We start from the raw sequence: 20,217 nt of genomic DNA on the forward strand, positions 1-20,217 counted from the left end.
CCAAAAGGGCAGAATCCACTGAGTGCTTAGGGTTCACTGTACCATGCTCATGTGACAATGTGTATGTGGCACTAGGAAAACTGTTATTGCCATGAGGCCTACAGCTTTCAGACAAACTTACATGAGTGACCACCAAAAAAACTGGCAAAAAAGTGCCAGTTTCGGAAATTTTTGTCCACCCTGTGAACATCAACTCTGAAGGCATTCTAGGCACTGAAAGTGGTGCAGTCAGGAAAGTTAAAGGATACTGACAGTTCTCCAGAGCAGACATGCAGACTCCAGCTTCCCTGACACCATGAGATCACAGGCTGATGCCTCAGTGTAGAATGGTGACAAAGGCATCATCGATACCAGCCCACATGCCTTGAATTTCAAACCCAGAGCTGAAGGGAGAGATGGAGCCACTGAAATTGTCACTGACAGTTAAACTGGTGAAGGGCTCACTAAAATTTTACAAGGTCAAAAGCCACTGACAGGCTCCAATTTATACCAGCCCTAATTTTAACACAATGGTTACCAAAACCTGGGACAATGAGTAGGAAGACTGTCTGGCAAACAAAGACCAGTGATCCCCCTACTATTATAAGAAGACTGTCTGTACTGAGGCCACAGAAGGGAAAGGACAAGACCAATCAATCTGTGCTTGAATAAGTGCTGCCATTATTTTATTATAATCAAGGTCCATTATGAAAGTTTGGCTAGTGTGGAAGGAAAGAGAATTAGCAGACACACGTAGAGAAGATGAGCCTAATGAACATCAACATCAAAACAGAGAACTCTTTCCCATTTAATAAAGTTGTGTCTTGGTTTGTCTGAAAAGGTTATTAACCCCGACCACAGTATGCTGGTGACAGATAAGGATTTGCATTCCCATGTCTAGATCTGACGGGAACAGTCCACTATAATAATGGCCTGCTCATTTTCCTCATGTCCAAGACCCCTGGAAGGAACTGGATACATTTCCTAGGATTTGGCCCTAACAGAATCCTCTTTTCTTCTGTAAATCTTATCTTCATACCTGGGACATTTGGAACTCAAGTAGGGAGACTGACTTCATCTTGTCTCTCTCACAGCATAACAGCCTTTTTAACATTAATTTCTCCTGACCTTAACTGCCATTCTGTCAATTAACATGCAACAGTCCTGCTCAAGTTGTTGCGTACCCAAGACAAATGTCAAACGAAATACAGTGATCATGAAATTTTGGTCCTCTTTCCCACTTTTTTTTTTAAATTAAAATGGGACTCCACAGTCAAGTTTTCCAATCAAAAACTAACCAAAGTCCCACAATCTGTCACTAGACTAACTTAAAACGCAGTATAAAATAGCAGCATAAAATAGCAGCATTGCTGGTTCAACCAGCAACCTAGGCTAGTACCATGAATCAGCTTCCCCACCACCCTTAGCTCTTCAAATGAAGAACAAAGAAAAGAAAAAAAGGCACTTTAGTGTATTAAGCCTTTGTATATCCACCCCACTCCAGCTCTCTCATTGTCCATAAAAGAGAAAATAAAATGGCCATTCTGTCTACTGGCACACCAATCAAGTGGCCAGATGCACAACATGCCCCCTCCCCCCCCGCCTAGCCATTCAGGTCACATTTATGCACCTTGCCCCCCCCCTACATTTTAGGAAAAGAAAAATATCTTACAAACTGCTTTGTACAAATGTAGTAAACAGTTGCTACAGTTTACACCATGCCTCTTTTTAGCTCTACATCACTCGGGTTTTATTTAAATAAAGTGTTTATTTTTTCTTTAACTGTAGCAAACTGCTACAGTTTAGACTACATACAGAGCAATAAAGCACTCAGGTTTAACCCACGAATGCAATACAGACTTTTAAAGCTGATATTGCATTACAAATCGGGATTGGCTTATCGCTCCCGCCCAGTACTTTGCTCCTGAGGCAGCTGCCCCTCTTGCACTGCCGTAACTACCCTACTAGTATAAAATACTGGCTACTGACCACCAGACAGACACTGAACAGGTAGACTTGGTCATTCTTTAAAAAGATCACTTTCAATTCATCTAGAAATCCTGGCATGTCAAATTGCACACCCATACAGAGATGGGGTTAAAAGGCTCAGAGTGTGTTACTTAAGTTATGGAATATATTAATACTGCAGAGTGATGAAACCACCACAGTCTGGTGGAGCTTGAAGAGGGTAATCAATAAGGACCAGAAGAGAGAAAGGTCTCAATGCTAGGAATCAGCATGCAACAGCAAAATTAAGGCTCATGAAGCTGAGGTAACACCACTACTGTATGGGTGAGAAGGAACTAGGGAGTACTCCTCTGGGCTTAGCAACTGCAATAATTTTGACAACATTGGCTCTGTGGCAAGAGTAATGTCTTAAAATGTAAAGCAGGATGTCTATCACTGGGCAGGACATGCAGGTAAAAGCTACCACTAAGCATAGTAAAGAATACATTTTACTGACAGCATTACATCAGCACATATCAGAACGCAATAAACAGAAACATTTTTTAGATTCTTATACCTCCCACTTAACGTTGTTCGATTAGAATAACACAGATTATCATGATGTTAACACAGATTATTAAACTACCACAAGCATGTTATCATTTAAACACTTCAGAGATACCAAATACTTCCAACAAAAAAGGCATTGCTAAACACTCATATTACGAATGAAGGGCTCTGCAGCTACCTTACCATTTACATGTCAATTTTCTAGTGAACTAAACATATGGCACATACCTCTCGACAAACAGCAGCAATCTGTGCTTCATCCATGCAGGTTTCAGTTACCACGTCCGTTAGAGAACCACCTGCCAAGTACTCCATCACTACAAACAGCTCATCACCCACAAGGAAACTGAGGGATCACAAATGAAAATTTATAAGTACACAGAAAATAAATCAATTAAGAAGGGCTCCTAACTCAGGCATGTACTTTCTGATACTACAGTGAAACAAGTGTTTTGACTACAAAGGACAAGGAGCTCTGTGAAGTAATTTCCTGGTATAAAAAGCTGACCTCCATAAAAACATGGTTGAAACAAGACAGAAACCACAAAGACTACCAGACATGAAATAATGCTAAGTGGAACATTTCTTAACTAACAGACATTAGAGAACAAACACTTAAACTGCCATGCAGGTATTAATCATACAATCCCAGAGGACCACCATTACAGTAGTCACACTCAGGGGATTCTTCATTCTACTATCAGGTTGATCATGGTATATAAAATGCAAAATTTGGGGTCCCTACGTTTCCAAAGAAAGGTCCCTTTGGGCCATCCATACATGGGATCCATGTGAAGAATGTATCCCCATCAGTTCCCCAGGTCTTTAAATCAAGATTTATCTGAAAGAATACAAACTACAATACTGAGTTACAAAACGTGCCAACCTACAGCAATTCCTGCTGCCATTTCAAGGAACATATGGAATACCCAACAACCAGGACAAAGGGTGGGTAACAAGACATTCAATTACACAGGACTCTCTCAAAGATCAAGGGTGGCAGGTACTCCATCTTTTGCAGCATGCTTTGAAAGGTCATATGCATGTAAGTATCTATGAGTGAGAGAGAGAGACAGACAGACAGACAGAGGAATATCCTGAAATAATCAGCATCGGGGTGTTCATAATGCTTTGCAGAACATATCCCACACCTTTTGCCACTGTGTCTTCCAGTGGCAAATGTTTTTCCTCTTGAATTTTTCAACCTTTCGTCGGAATTTATAAAGGAGTAAAAATTTATTCCCTCTACTTTTGGATGTTAGTAATGACACAGAACTACCACTATAGTCAAATCCAACCCTGTTCCTTGGCTACCTCTAGCCGATAAACAACTGATGAGAAAAAGGGACAAATTCTCTTCCCTGATCTTGATAAATCCACACTACCCTGTCTGAACGTGTGCCCAAAACTAGGCTTGGATGCTTTATATATTTCCATTTCCAGTTAAAAAGGGACATTTTTTTCCATGTGGTTATTTGCCAAAAAAAAAAAAAAAAAAAACTTTTCACTCCCAGTGACCTGACTACTTTTTCTATACATTATTTGTGAAAAATATATTGTAACACCACCAGTACAAGTTCCCTAACAGTCAGAATCCTTGCGGAAGACATCATTCCAATGCCTGTCAGCCTGGGATGACATGCTCGACAAGCCACGATGCTTCGCTAGGGACAGCTTGCACCTGTCACCCCTGGGCTTTCGGATATTGGCACAGACTTTTGCTTCCCCCATAGTGCCTTTTTTAGGCATGGCTCAAAAGACAAACCCACCTCCATAGGTATCACAAGGGATAAGAAACTAAGAGTAATGCTACTCAACTCCAGAAGTCTAAATCTCAAGATGCACGCACTCCAAACTCTCCTTAGCATGGAGAACATCGATATCTGTGCAGTAACAGAAACCTGGTTCAAGGCTCCCGAGAGCACCCCAGCACTACCAGGTTATACCTCATACCATGCTTTTCGGCCCCAAAACTTGGACCGAACCACAAAAAGAGGGGGAGTATCAATATTCGTCAAAGATACCCACATCTCCAGGTTGGTGGCACAGCATGAAGCATCAGAGACTATCCATGTGCAACTAACAGTGGGTAAAACTGCCTTCCAGTTTACAGCCTGCTACAGACCACCCTCCCAAACTCAGGAACCCCACTCGGCCTTCCTGAGAACACTGGAATATATGAAGATCTCTCCAAACACCATTATATTGGGCGACTTCAACTACCCAAACATAGACTGGGAGCATTACTCTAGCTCCAACACCCTAGCCCAAAAGTTCCTAGAATTTATAAACTCAAATGCTATGGAACAACTTGTTACCACTTCCACAAGAATGGAAAACCTACTGGACCTGATCATCACCAACATGGGGACTCTATGCTCCAGACCAGAAGTGTATCCCTCACTGGTAAGATCAGACCATAAACTAATCTCACTGGATATTCACATCCCGACCCCACCCCCTGCCCAGAAAACCACAGTGAAAAACTTCTCTAAAGCAAATTTCACACTCCTCAAAACCGAGGTGGAATCCTTCAAAGCCCCCGAGACTGTGGAAAATACGGCCCAGACAGCAGAATCCTTTATAAACGCATTCTATGAACACCTTCAGGAATGCATGGATCATGCAATCCCAAATAAAACCAAGACCCAATCCTCCAAAGGCAGACGTCCTGTCTGGTGGACCCCAGCCATAAACAAACTATACAATAAAAGGAGGAAGCTACTACATGATAGAGCAAAATCCCAAAAAGGGAAGGCATCTCTGATCAGTATTAGCAAAAAACTACGGGCACTCATAAAATCGTCTAAGGCCAGCTTAGAGAGAAAAATTGCACAGGACACCAAGGATAATCACAAGGCTTTCTTTAGTTATGTTAGGAACCTGGGTGGGAATTCCCAGATATGCTCAGAATTACTCCAAAATGACAAAAAATACATCGAACCCACAGACATTGCCAACATCCTAGCTGACAGGTTCATCGCAAACTTCTCCCCCCCCCTCCCCACCAAAAGGGCAAATATCTATCCCAGCAGAGTACTGCCCCCCTGACATCTCAGATGCTCAGGTAAGAGCCGCCCTCTCCAAAGCAAAAAACACAGCATCAATGGAACCAGACGATGTCCCGGGCTGCGTCCTACATGAACTCAAAGAAGAGCTAAACCCAAACATAAAATCCCAGTCCAGGTTAGGCAGAGTCCCTCATTGACTCTCTTCAAGAGGAATCTTGATGAGTGGATGGGAGATCGTAGGTTTACCCCGGGTATCACTTCTGTGTCACTGTTAGACAGAGGCACAGTATACTAACCTCAAAAAAGGGCATAACAAAATTAATTTAAAATGGGTGGCAAAAGCCAAACACACTCTGGCTAGGCTTATAAATGCCCTAGGGCAGACAGCCTAATATGAACCTATTTGTAGACATGATCCATACTTTCTTACACTAAGGTGGTCCAAAGCCTGTCTCATCTATTTTTGCTCCTGGCAAGCATAACACTATTTGATGTTCATTATCTTATCTGCAAACATAAATATCCCTTTCTCTAATAATAGAATATCCAATTACAAGAACATGCTTTCTGACCAGATCTGAAGAATCTTTAACATATAATATAATATAGTAATACCTGCTCTCTCTCATTACTTTAGACATTGATCAGTTTCTTTTTCTTCCTTCTTGGTTGCAAACTTCTTCCTTCCTTTTTTGTTTCCTTCTAAACACTCTATCCTCAGACTGCTGAATACTTGCATCGATAATTCCAAAGCTGTCAGCTAACAGGGCATTGTCTCATTTCACAGGGGTTGAATGATCTTTACAGACAACAAACGCATCATTTCCTAAATGTGTTCAATGCTTATTGCCCAGCATTATTTATCTCACCAGTCCGGTCATTAGCATATGTAACAGTTCAGCAAGTCGTGACAACTGCAATCATCAGTAAGTCTAGATTTACCTCTAATAATGGTAAGCAAATCATCCAACTTTTTATACTAGGAACACAGACCACCAGTGCTATTAGGTGTTACCTTTAAATATGCATATCATTTATTACACTGTTGACTGCATGAAATGATTGACAGTGTGGTGATTGGAGCGGATTTCAATGGGCATGTTGGTGAAGGGAACAGAGGGGATGAGGAAGTGATGGGTAGGTATGGTGTTAAACAAAGGAATGCAGAAGGTCAGATGGTAGTGGATTTTGCGAAAAGGATGGACATGGCTGTGGTGAATACGTATTTTAACAAGAGGGAGGAGCACAGGGTGACAGAGTGGAGGAAGATGCACACAGGTGGATTATATCTTATGTAGGAGGGCCAGTTTGCAGGAGATTGGAGACTGTAAAGTGGTGACCGGAGAAAGTGTAGTTAGGCAGGATAGGATGGTGGTTTGTAGGATGACGCTGGTGATCAAGAGGAGGAAGAGTGTGAGGGCAGCACCAAGGATCAAATGGCAGAAATTGAAAAAGGGTAATTGTGAGGTGAAGTTCAGGGATGAGTTAAGACAGGCACTGCGTGGCAGTAAAGAGTTACCAAATAGCTGGGTAACTACAGCAGAGCTAGTAAGGGAGACAGCTAGATAGGTGCTTGGTATCACATCGGGACAGAGGAAGAACGACAAGGAGACATGGTGGTGGAATGAGGAAGTACAGGAGAGTATACAGGCAAAGAGGTTGGCAAAGAAGTAGGACTGTCAGAGAGATGAAGAAAGTAGACAGGAGTATAAGGAGACGAGGAGCATGACAAAAAGAGAGGTGGTGAAGGCTAAGGATAAGGCATATGAAGAGCTGTATGAAAGGTTGGACACTAAGGAGGGAGAAAAGGGCCAGAACCAATTGGCTAGACAGAGGGACCGAGCTAGGAAAGATGTGCAGCAGGTAAAGGTGATAAAGGATAATGAGGGAAACATACTCAAGTGAGGAGAGTGTGTTGAGGAGATGGAAAGAGTACTTTGAGGGGTTGATGAATGAAGAGAACGAGAGGGACAGAAGGTTGGATGATGTAGGGACAGTGAATCATGAAGTACAATGGATTAGCAAGGAGGAAGTAAGGATAGCTATGAAGAGAATGAAGAATGGAAAGGCTGTTGGCCCAGATGACATACCTGTGGAAGCATGGATGTGTTTAGGTGAAATGGCAGTGGTGTTTTTAACCAGATTTTTTAATGAAATCTTAGAAAGTGAGAGGATGCCTGAGGAATGGAGAAAAAGTGTTTTGGTACCGATTTTTAAGAATAAGGGTGATGTGCAGAGCTGTAGTAACTACAGAGGGATAAAATTGATCAGTCACAGCATGAAGTTATGGGAAAGAGTAGTGGAAGCTAGGTTAAGAAGGGACGTGATGATTAGTGATCAGCATTATGGTTTCATGCCGGGAAAGAGCACTACAGATGCGATGTTTGCTCTGAGAGTGTTGATGGAGAAGTACAGAGAATGTCAGAAGGAGTTGCATTGTGTTTTTGTAGACTTAGAGAAAGCATATGACAGGGTGCTTAGAGAAGAGTTGTGATATTGTATGAGGAAGTCAGGAGTATCAGAGAAGTATGTAAGAGCAGTACAGGATATGTACGAGGGTAGTTCGACAGCGGTGAGGTCTGCGGTGGGGGGGGTGACGGATGCGTTTAAGGTGGAGGTGGGGTTACATCAAGGACCAGCTCTGAGCCCTTTCTTTTTTGCAATGGTGATGGACAGGTTGACAGACGAGATCAGACAGGAGTCCCAGTGGACTATGATGTTTGCAGATGACACTGTGATCTGTAGTGAGAGTAGGGAACAGGTGGAGGAAACCCTGGAGAGATGGAGATATGCTCTAGAGAGAAGAGGAATGAAGGTCAGCAGGACTAAGACAGAATATGTGTGTGTGAATGAGAGGGAGGATAGAGGAATGGTGAGGATGCAAGCAGAAGTGGCGAAGGTGGATGAGTTTAAATACCTGGGGTCAATAGTTCAGAGTAACGGTGAGTGTGGAAGAGAGGTGAAGAGAGGACAGGCAGGATGGAGTGGGTGGAGAAGTGTGTCAGGAGTGATTTGTGACAGACGAGTACCTGTAAGAGTGAAAGGGAAGGTCTGCAAGAGGGTAGTGAGACCTGCTATGTTATATGCTTTGGAGACAGTGGCATTGACAAAAAGGCAGGAGTTTGAGCTGGATGTGGCAGAGTTAAAGATGTTAAGATTTGCACTGGGTGTGACGAGGTTGGACAGGATTAGGAATAAGTATATTAGAGGGTCAGCCCAGGTCGGAAGGTTTGGAGACAAAGCCAGAGAGGCAAGATTACGTTGGTTTGGACATGTGCTGAGGAGGGATGCGTAGTATATTGGGAAAAAGATGCTAAGGATGACGCTACCAGGTTCATAGGTTCATACTAGGCTATCTGCCCTAGGGCATTTATAAGCCTAGCCAGAATGTGTTTGGCTTTCGCCACCCATTTTAAATTTATTTTGCTATGCCCTTTTTCGAGGTTAGTATACTGTGCCTCTGTCTAACAGTGACACAGAAGTGATACCCGGGGTAAACCTACGATCTCCCATCCATTCATCAAGATTCCTCTTGAAGAGAGTCAATGAGGGACTCTGCCTAACCTGGACTGGGATTTTATTCCAGAGTGAAGGGAGCCTCTGGGTTATGAATCTGTCCCTCCAGCATGTCCTATTTACTTCAGTGCTGAGGTTCAAGTCTCTCGAGCGCATAGCTCGATGGGATTTGGATTTCCTGAGGTGCAGCATGTCCATTAATTCCAGGTTGGACATGGCTTTATACGTCAGGCACAGATTGCCTCTGAACAGGCGGTATGCCACTGAGTAGAGCTGGAGTTTCTTTAACCGGGCAGCATATGGCATCTGTTTGAGCACTTTGATCCTCTTGGTGAGGTACTTTTGGGGTCTTTCCAGTTGCTGCAGGTGTCTGGTAAGGTACATCCCAAAAGGGGCACTGTACTCAATTATGGGCCTGATGAGGGATGAGTAAAGAGGCACGATGACGTCCCCTGATCTAGATGTGAATCCCTTCATGATTAGGTGGGCTATATAAAATGTTTTTCTAACCACTTTGGCCACGTGGTTGTCAAATGAGAGATTGCTATCAACTTGGGTCCCCAGGTCCCTAATTACTTCTTCTGTACTTAATGGATTACCACCTATGTGGTAATTTGTGGGCACTTTGTTTTTGCCAAAGGGGATGACTATACACTTTTTGGCATTTAGCTTGAGGCCATGGCTCTGGCACCAGTTGTCTGTTTCTATGAGGCCCTTTTGGAGGATGCTTGTGTCGAATGGAGAGTCGATTATGGTGCCCAGTTTGCAGTCATCTGCGAACTTGGTCAGCCACAGTCCTTCCGTGTTGGCCTGTACCTCCGAGAAATATATACCGAACAAGAGAGGTCCCAGGACTGAGCCTTGTGGGACACCACTTGTAACTGGTTTGGAGTCTGACATGGCTCCAGCAATTCTAACCATGTGGGTTCTGTCCTTGAACCAGTTTGCAATCCATCTAGTGACACAGGGGTTTATATTTAAGCTGGTGAGCTTATCTATAATGCCCGAGTGGGGTATTGTATCGAAGGCTTTTGCGAGGTCCAGGTAGGCTGTGTGGACCACCTTCCCCTCGTCAATGGCCTTGGTGACTTTTTCAAAGAAATCAACCAGGTTTAAGAGGCAGGATCTGCCCTTAAAGCCGAACTGGGTAGGATCCAGTGTTTGTAGGTCCCCAATATCTTTATTTATGAGGTCCATGATGATCCTTTCCATAGCTTTGCAGACCAAGCTAGTCAGGCTTATGGGGCGATAGTTTCCAGGATCCGTTGAGGCACCACCTTTATGGAGAGGGACCACTGTTGCTGTACGCCACTCTTTGGGCACATATCCTGTAGTAAGGCTGAGATTGAACAGTAGTTTTATGTTTGGGTTTAGCTCTTCTTGGAGTTCATGTAGGACGCAGCCCGGACACCATCTGGTCCCATTGATGCTGTGTTTTTTGCTTTGGAGAGGGCGGATCTTACCTGAGCATCTGAGATGTCAGGGGGGGCAGCACTCTGCTGGGATAGATATTTGCCCTTTTGGTGGGGGAGAAGTTTGCGCTGAACCTGTCAGCTAGGATGTTGGCAATGTCTGTGGGTTCGGTGTATTTTTTGTCATTTTGGACTAATTCTGAGCATATCTGGGAATTACCACCCAGGTTCCTAACATAACTAAAGAAAGCCTTGTGATTATCCTTAGTGTCCTGTGCAATTTTTCTCTCGAAGCTGGCCTTAGACAATTTTATGTGTGCCCGTAGTTTTTTGCTAATACTGACCAGTAATGCCTTCCCTTTTTGGGATTTTGCTCTATCATTTAGTAGCTTCCTCCTTCTATTGTATAGTTTGTTTACGGCTGAGGTCCACCAGACAGGACGTCTGCCTTTGGAGGATTGGGTCTTTGTTTTATTTGGGATCGCATGATCCATGCATTCTTGAAGGTGTTCATAGAATGCGTTTATAAAGGATTCTGCGGTCTGGGCCGTATTTTCCACAGGCCCGGGGGCTTTGAAGGATTCCACCTCAGTTTTGAGGAGTGTGAAATTTGCTTCAGAGAAGTTTTTCACTGTGGTTTTCTGGGCAGGGGGTGGGGTCGGGATGTGAATATCCAGTGAGATTAGTTTATGGTCTGATCTTACCAGTGAGGGATACACTTCTGGTCTGGAGCATAGAGTCCCCATGCTGGTGATGATCAGGTCCAGTATGTTTTCCCCTCTTGTGGGAGTGGTAACAAGTTGTTCCATAGCATTTGAATTTATAAATTCTAGAAACCTTTGGGCTAGGGTGTTGGAGCTAGAGTAATGCTCCCAGTCTATGTTTGGGTAGTTGAAGTCGCCCAATATAATGGTGTTTGGAGAGACCTTCATATTTTCCAGTGTTCTCAGGAAGGCCGAGTGGGGTTCCTGGGTTTGGGAGGGTGGTCTGTAGCAGGCTATAAACTGGAAGGCAGTTTTACCCACTGTTAGTTGCACATGGATAGTCTCTGATGCTTCGTGCTTTGCCACCAACCTGGAGGTGTGGGTATCTTTGATGAATATCGATACTCCCCCTCCTTTTGTGGTTCGGTCCAAGTTTTGGGGCAAAAGCATGGTATGAGGTATAACCTGGTAGTGCTGGGGTGCTCTCGAGCCCTGAACCAGGTTTCTGTTACTGCACAGATATCGATGTTCTCCATGCTAAGGAGAGTTTCGAAAGTGCATCTTGAGGTTTAGACTTCTGGCTGAGTAGCATTACTCTTAGTTTCTTATCCCTTGTGATACCTATGGAGGTGGGTTTGTCTTTTGAGCCTTGCCTAAAAAAGGCACTATGGGGGTAGCAAGAGCCTTTGCCAATATCCGAAAGCCCAGGAGTGACAGGTGCAAGCCATCTCTAGCGAAGCATCGTGGCTTGTCGAGCATATCATCCCAAGCTGACAGGCATTGGATCCCCTTTGAATGACACCAGTACTTAAGCCAATTGTTGAAATTGATCATCTTGTCTTCATATTGTGGCATCATTCTTGGTGAGGGTAAGATGCTACTCAAGGTCAGGGTCATACCGGCCTGGGCTACATGCTCAGAGAGCTCCTTTATGTCTCTTTTCATGTAGTCTAGGGAGGTACGTCTCAGGTCATTCACACCAGCATGGACAATGACTGAGTCATATTTGTACTTGCCTTGGAGTGACCTGAGTGCTTGTGTTATGTGGCGGATCCTAGCGCCCGACAGGCTGCTCACCGTGACCCTCTCCTTGTTCAGCCTGGTGAGCGGGACGTCAGTGTGCCTGACAATAGAGTCACCTATTACAAGTGTATCAGGTGTGTTGTTTAGTCTTAAGCGCTGTGACTGTTTGGCACACTGGCTTTGTGAGAGATTTGTTGCACGTGTTTTGTTTTGGGGTAGCGGCTGCTTGGGTGTCTGCTTTGGAGGTCTCTGCTGCTTCGGCAGATCTTTATTTAGAGCCTCCGAGTATGTTTTTGTGTGATTATGTGTTTGGTTTGCTGTCGTGGTAGGTCTATGTGAGACTGGAATTGTAGTGAGTGTGGTTTCCTTCTCCTCCTGACTGGTTATGCCAGTACTGAGTTGAGAGAGCTTAGCCTCCAGTTTGGCTATATGGTTGCATCTCTCACATGTGTTGGAATTTGTTGGGAGGAGGAGAGGGCTGTCTGTGTACATGAGGCAGTTGTAACATTGCCTCAAGATTCCCAGATTCACCAGCTGGACCGGAGAGGAGATTGACAACTGACTTTTGCACATGCTAGAATAATATTGGGAATTCCTTAATAATTGAAAACCAGGGCCAGTGGGGAGTGAGGGTGTAGTGCTTTTAATTTTAGTGCTGACTTGTATAATTGCTTTAGTGAGCAAGTGCCAGGTAACTTAAGTGCAATGTGTTACAGGTAACTTAAATGCAAAAACGACAAACAGTAACTTTCTTACAAGTGAAAAAAGGAAATAAGTACAGTAAGCAATGCAGATATCACTAGTGATCCACAGAGAAGCCGTGTATTAGGTGGAATTAGCATTCCAGGGAAATAAGCAAACAAACAACAAGCATATAAACAAAGCTAGATTCAGCAGGCCTGGATCTAGTCTATGCTACAGCAAACAAGGTGTACTAATTTCAGTAAGATACAGTTCAAATATTCAGGCACTATAAACCTTTAACCAGAAATCCCCAGCTCAGAAGGGCAGTGTCCAGCCTCTTCTCCCACAAGAGTGCAGACCACAAACCTTCTTAATGTAAAACAACTGGCCTGAAGCCCAAGTGCTTAAACCAGAACTAATACACTTTAAGAATAACAGACACTGGGCTCTCAATTAGCAGTTCCCAACTTAGAAGGATGAAAGCTACTTGTCCTGCCACCACAGTGCATGCCACAAACCTTCCTAATGTAAAACAACTGGTCTGAAGCCCAAGTGCTTAATCCAAAAGACTTAGAATGATAGCTACACTTTAATCAAGTTACTACCAAGCAGTAATAAATACAACTGAATACTTTAGAGAATGCCTGGATTAGTGCTCAAGTTACACAAAAAGCTAGATCCAGCAGGCCCGAATCCAGTCTATGCCACAGCAAACAAGGCGCACCAACTTCAGCAAGAAGCAGTTCAGATATGCATGCACTATAAGCCTTCAACCAGAAATTCCCAGCTCAGAAGGGCAGAGTCCAGCCTCTCCTCCCACAAGAGTGCAGACCACAAACCCTCTTAATGTAAAATAACTGGCCTGAACAGGAAACAGGAAAAGAAGAAGGCCTAAGATAAGGTTTATGGATGTGGTAAGAGAGGACATGCAGGTGGTTGGTGTGACAGAGCAAGATGCAGATGACAGGAAGAAATGGAAACAGGTGATCCGCTGTGGCTACCCCTAACGGGAACAGCCGAAAGAAGATGATCACTTATTACACTGTACAAGATATTTGTGCTTTAGCAAATCATTAATCATGAATTTGTCCAAGCATACACTGCCACCTGCAGAATTCTACTTTCCAAAGACCTTTCATTCTGGTTGTCAACACAATCACTACACCTCAAACACCACCCACATAGTACAGTTGTGTACACTTACCATAAATGTAGATGTTAGAGTGTTATTCACTGTTGCAGTCATTACATTTGGGTAATATGCTGGCAGGTTGCCCTCAGTCGGCCTAATTAACAACGTCTTGGGTCCTGCGTCGGTTGCTGTCCCTTCTTCCATGAAGTCAGGTCGTCAGGGGTATAAAACATGCAGCCGACACCATTACATCAGTTTTTCTTGTCCCAGATGTCAGGTGCCCCCCAAATGGGGAGCAAAAAATATATATGTATATTTGTGTCTTTCGGCTTTTCCCGGTTAGGGGTCGCCACAGCAGAACTCCGGTCCGCTAATGATTAGCAGTTGATTTTTATGTACCGGCTTGCCAGGCCTGATGCACAACCTTCAACGAAGGTACGCCCATTCACGCATGTCTCCACGCAGAAGACGCTCTAGCTGAGAATCGAACCGGACAGCGTCTTACTGTGAGGCGACAACGCTACCGCAGCACCATATATAAGTATATAATTTAAAACACAAAAAATGTATTTCCAAACAAAAGCAAATACATCCAAAAAGGCTTTTGAGCATAGTAAAAGAAAAAAAGAGAGGTATAGTAAGAGAAAAACAGGGGGCTGGAGGGTGGGTAACCAGGACTGCAACAGTGAATGATGGATTTATACAGCATTAGGAGCAGCTATAAGGCCCTGCAGGACAGCAGTGACAAAGCCAGCTCTGGATTTGGAGACGAGAGGTAAATGGTAATGTTTGGTGAACATATGAGCTGAGCTCCAGGTAGCAGTTTCTAGAATGTCTCTGGTAGGAACCCCTCTGAGAAAGGCTGCAGAAGTAGATGCAGCCCTGGTGGAATGAGGGATAGGGTTTACCATGGTGCATATAGCAGAAACGAATACAATGCTTATCTATTTGGAAATAGCCTGCTTTGAAATAGCCTTTCCCTCTGCCCCTGCAGCAAATGCCACCAATAGTTGTTCAGATTTTCTTAGAGATTTCGTCCTGTTTAAGTAGAACCTAAGCTGTCTGTGTACATCCAATGATTGCAGAATCCACTCACCTTTGTTCTGTGGATTGGGGAAGAAAGTTGGCAGATGAATGGTCTGATTAAGAGCCACACTGGATACCATCTTAGGCATGAAAGATGGATTGGTCCTGAGAGCCACCCTGTCTGGATGAAAAATAATGAAAGGCTCCACTGCCATAAGAGCCTGTAATTCTGAAATCCTTCTAGCTGAAGTGACTGCTAAAAGGAAAGCTGTTTTCCAGGAGAGAAATTTTAGGTCTGCAGTAGCAGCTGGCTCTAAAGGAGGGAGAGTGTGTTTTTCCAAAACAAAATGGTTCCATGCAGGAGTTGGTGCTCTCCTGGGAGGTCTTAAATTTTTGGCCCCTCAGATACTGCTTTAGCAGAGGATGAGAGAAGAGGGGAGGTTCTGTGTTGTAATGAGCTGAAATGGCAGAGGCATGGATTTTTATGGAAGAAAAAGATAGGCCCTTGTGAAGCATATCAGTTAAGTATTGCAGAATCTGAGGAATATTGGGGCATTGCTGTGCTTGTTCCTTGTGATTGGTTCCACGCACAGAATCTTTTCCATTTGTCAGCCTAAGATTTTCAAGTACTACGCCTTCTAGCCTCCAAAATTACATCCATCAATGGTTTGCTGAGGGATGCCAAGGGTGAAATTAGTTGATTAGCCACACTGCAAGATTCAAAGTTTGGAGCAGAGTGCGCAGAATTTGGTAGTTCTGCTGAGACAGCAGGTAAGGTGTCCAAGGCAGGTGCCACGGAGGAAGGTGTGACACATTGCGCAGGAGTGGGAACCAGTGTTGGTGAGGCCACGCTGGAGCAATCAGAATCATTTTTGGTTTGTCCTGTAGAACTTTGGAGAGCAGAGGCAGAGGGGGAAAAACGTAGACTGATAGGTTTTTCCAGCTGAATGATAGAGCATCCATTTCCAAGCTTTTTTGTGATGAATTCTTGTGCACAATTTGTCCAACTGATAGTTCTGGGGTGAGGCAAAAAGATCTAGGTCTGGGTTCCCCCATTGGCGTGTCAACATGTTGAAAACCTGTGGTTCCAGTTTCCAATCGTGTGGGTCCATAATATTTCTGCTTAGTTCATCTGCCAGGGTATTTAGTTTTCCTGGCAGGAATTGAGCTTGTAGTTGTATCTGATAGGTCAAGGCAGTGTTCCACAATGCCATGGCTAGTCTGCAAAGGGGGTAGGAATGTGTACCCCCCTGCTTGTTTATGTACCACATAACTGTGGTGCTGTCTGTCTTTATCATTAGCTGTCGTGGATGAAGGTAGTCCTTGAAGGCTGTCAGAGCATTCTGTACAGCTAACATCTCTTTCTGACTGATATGTAGGTGCATTTGATTTGGGCTCCATTTGCTCTGAATGCACTTCCCTGCCAGATGAGCCCCCCAAACATAGTCTGATGCATCTGTTAGGGTTTGGGCAGCAGGGGGTGGAGTGAATGGCAGTCCCCTGTTTTGGTGGCAGGCTTCTGCCCACCATAGGAACTCTAGCTGCAGGCAAGGTATGATGGGAATCATCCATAAACTTTTTAAGTACCACTGAAGTTTCCTCATATGCAGTCTTGCATATGGAATTAGAAGAATGAAGGAGGCCATGAACCCCAAAGGCTTGCAGAATATGTCTTGCAGATAAGCAAGTTTTTTTTGGCCAGCTGTTTGAAGCAAGTCATCAATTGATTTTGCTTTTCTGGCGTAAGGTAAGTCATCTGGGCAGTTGTATTCAAACTTGCACCCAGGAATATAATTTTATGAGAGGGTACCAGTTGTGATTTATTTTTGTTTATGGTGTACCCTAGACAAGTTAGAACCCTTTTTACAAATGCCAGATGCTTTAGAAGAATATCCTCGTTTTCTGCCTGAATTAGACAATCATCCAGGTATGGATATATTTGAATATTTCTTTGCCTGCAAAATGCAATTACTGGTGCCAGGCACTTTGTGAAGACCTTGGACGCAGTAGATAAGCCAAAGGGCAGTGCAGAGAACTGGTAATGAGAGTAGCCTGCTTTGAAGCGGAGGTATCTTCTGCAAGATTCCCTGATTGGGATATGCAGGTAAGCCTCTTAAGTTGAGAGTTACCAACCAGGCATCTTTGCCTAGTATATGTAGTAACTGTTGAAGAGTCAGCATCTTGAATTTTGGAATGTCCAGAAATGTGTTTAGAGTGGATACATCCAGAATTGGACGCTATGATTTGTCTTTTCTGGGTACCAGGAAAAGTCTGGAGTAGAAACCTTGTCCCTTTTCCTCTTCTGGTACTGGTTGAATAGACCCCATGTTCATGAGGGGCAGAACTTGTTTCTGGGCCTCTGCCCACTGATTTGCGGGCAGATCTGGCCATCCGTTTAGGAGTGGATACGTGTGGAAGTGAAATCTGTATCCCTGGGATACTATATTTAAAACCCATTTGTCCTGCGTAATAAGTTGCCAGTTTCGTGTATGAAGTGCTAGTTTTCCCCCCAAAGGGGCGGCTAAGAGTTAAGTGCTTGGTGACTGTAGAGGGAAGTCATTGAGACAGTTTACCATAGGGAAGTGCCTTGTTGCTTCCAGTTTTGGAGGTGGAGGCATCCCATTGTTTTGTTCTAAATGTTCCTTGTGACTGAAACCTGGAGCCTTTGGAATGTCTTGATTTGACCTGAGCGGCTCTCGAGGGGACTGGAAAGGACCAGTGCCTACTAAATCTTGGAGGTTGCACTTGTAAGAAATCTTTCACAGTTTGCATAGATTTAGCTTTTTTAACACTTCTTCAGCCTTATTACCAAAGAGACGGTCCTGTTGTAAAGGAGCATCCAACAATTTTGCTTTAACATGGTCAGGCAGAGTTTGCTCCTTGAGACAAGCATGCCTTCTTAACACAGGCTCAGTTACAGCAGCCTTGCAAGAGGCCTCCAAGGAATCAAAACCACATTGCAAAGTATGTTTTCCAACTTGCTCAGCTGAATGCAATAAGTTCTGCAATTCTTTATTTTCCACACAGTCAGAGATTATCATTTTCTGTTCAAGTAGTCCCATGATATGCTGTTGATATTTAAGCATATGAAATTGACAGTTTAAAGCCCTGATTGCCAAGGTTGCAGACGTGTAAACCTTCTTACCCCATCTATCCAGCGCCCTGGAATCTCTATTAGAAGGGGTGGGATTTTTGGCAGTAGAGGCCTTAATGCCCTTGGGACCCTGAGAAATGGTTTCAGGATCAGCAATAGGGTTTTTGAAAAGGAATTTGTGGAAGTTGGGAACCTTGTAGTATCTGTCTGGCTTACAAGGAGCCGGAGGCAGAGAATCAGCAGTCATACTAGATTCTGAAAAAACATCAACAATGTCTAGAACAGGAGGTATAGCCAAAGGCCTACGCTGAGGAAGTAGAAGAAAATCCCTAAGTTTCTTTTTAGATTTAGAGAAATCCTGACTTTAAGGCATGTAAAGTTTCCCCAAAAGAAAAATCCTCAGGGGGAGAGGCAGAAGGAATGGAATCCTCTGCATCAGAGTCCTCATAAGTAGGAATAGACAAATCCTATTCATTAGAAGAGTCAGAAGAAATAGAATCCTGTTCAGAAGATTCATAATCAATGTCTTGCCTAGGCCTCTTAGAAGGAGGGGGTTGGCTACCCCTGATCAGAGTAATTAAATCTTCAGCCATTTTGATCATTTGTTTTTTAGGCATAGGGGCCTGCACATGTGGCCCCAGCGTCGGTTCTCTAGACATAGATTTAGATTTTGACCTTAGTTTTGAAGATGGCGTCTGTCTAATATACAAATCTGTAGGCCTGAAAACACCCTCAGAAGCCGGTGCCTGCACAGCGGCTCCGGACCCATCTAAGGCAGAGACATCCGCGGGTTCCATAATTCAAGTATCTCGTGGCATACCGGACTCCGAATGGGTCTCAGTAGAGGTCTGCGAATCAGAAGTAGTGGGTATCAGGGGCTCGAAAGCGCCTCACTGAGTACAGGCGAAGCGACGACAGGCTTAGGAGAAGCATCGCCGTCAGTTTTGGATCTCGATGGTCTGTTTCTGGTCTTTTGCTTTGCATTTTTTAGGTATTCCGGTAGTCGGATTGCTAACCGACGACATTTCTGGATAATTAAATCTTGAGCCAAAATATTTAGAAGCAAAAATAATCGTTTAATCTTGCGTTGATTAACTTTAGCACAAAACCAACAGCAAGGCATGTTGTGGTCAGGGCCTAGGCAAGGAATACATTACAAATGAAAATCCTTATCAGGTATTTGCTTCCCACAAGCAACGCAATTATTAACTTTTACTGACATCGGTACAGAGCAAGAAAAAGTTGTTTCCCCAACGGGGTACTTAGCTTTTAGTTGAAGACTTCGCTTCTGAAACTCGAAAACGAAAATTTCACGAGTCGGCCGACTGGTACTTGCAAACTGCTTCTGCTTCGGGCACCACGCAGCAAGAAAGACTGATGTAATGGTGTCGGCTGCATGTTTTATACCCCTGACATCATGGAAGAAGGGACAGCAACCGACACAGGACCCAAGACTTCGTTAATCAGGCCGAATGAGGGCAACCTACCTGCAGATTACCCAAATGTAATGACTGCAACAGTGAAGCACGAAGAACATCTACATAACACACACCTAACATATGCGGAGGTCCTCCACATCAACATACCCACACAAAGGAGACCTCAGAGGCAAAAACACACGCGATCTCCACAGCCCTCCACACCACATTCCACGCATAGTCCACACACCTGTGCCTCAAACCACTAAGGATTCACCATAAACCCAACATATTAGTCAGGAGTCTCCATTGTGAGACACACAGAAGTGCCTGTCACCAGGCTGGATAAGGGGAATGTCATAGTTGTCTGTCAGGTGCCAGAATCCACCATATCACACACGCACTCAAGTCTCTCAACAACAGTTACTATTATGATTCTGTCATAGTCCAAGTTGGCGTGAATGACTTGAGATGCACCTCTCTGAACTATATGAAGAGAGACTTGCTTGAGCTCACTGACCGTGTGTCCCAGGCAATGCCCCAATACAAACAGAAAATGATTGACTAACAATTGGCTTAGTTTCTGTCATTCCAGGGGGATACAGTACCTGACAGTCTGGGAAGATATGATCGACGGACTACGATGCTTTGCCAGAGATGGCCTGCATCTGTCTCACCTAGGTTTCAGGCTTCTGGCAAAG

General features: G+C 44.1%; 1 protein-coding gene across 5 annotated transcripts in view; it reads right to left on the bottom strand.

Annotated features, from left to right (window-relative positions):
* The window catches only part of PAK2 (p21 (RAC1) activated kinase 2), a 1,120,998-nt gene that overhangs the window by 218,866 nt on the left and 881,915 nt on the right, over positions 1–20,217 (bottom strand). For all 5 annotated transcript variants that reach the window (XM_044070347.1, XM_044070345.1, XM_044070348.1 and 2 more), the window contains one exon: positions 2,725–2,842. In XM_044070347.1, coding sequence (XP_043926282.1) covers positions 2,725–2,842 — 118 coding nt within the window. The remainder of the gene's footprint in view (positions 1–2,724; positions 2,843–20,217) is intronic.

The sequence above is a fragment of the Protopterus annectens genome, chromosome 4.part1, assembly GCF_019279795.1.
Source record: "Protopterus annectens isolate FY-2018-M chromosome 4.part1, PAN1.0, whole genome shotgun sequence".
NCBI classification, from domain to species: Eukaryota; Metazoa; Chordata; order Ceratodontiformes; family Protopteridae; genus Protopterus; species Protopterus annectens.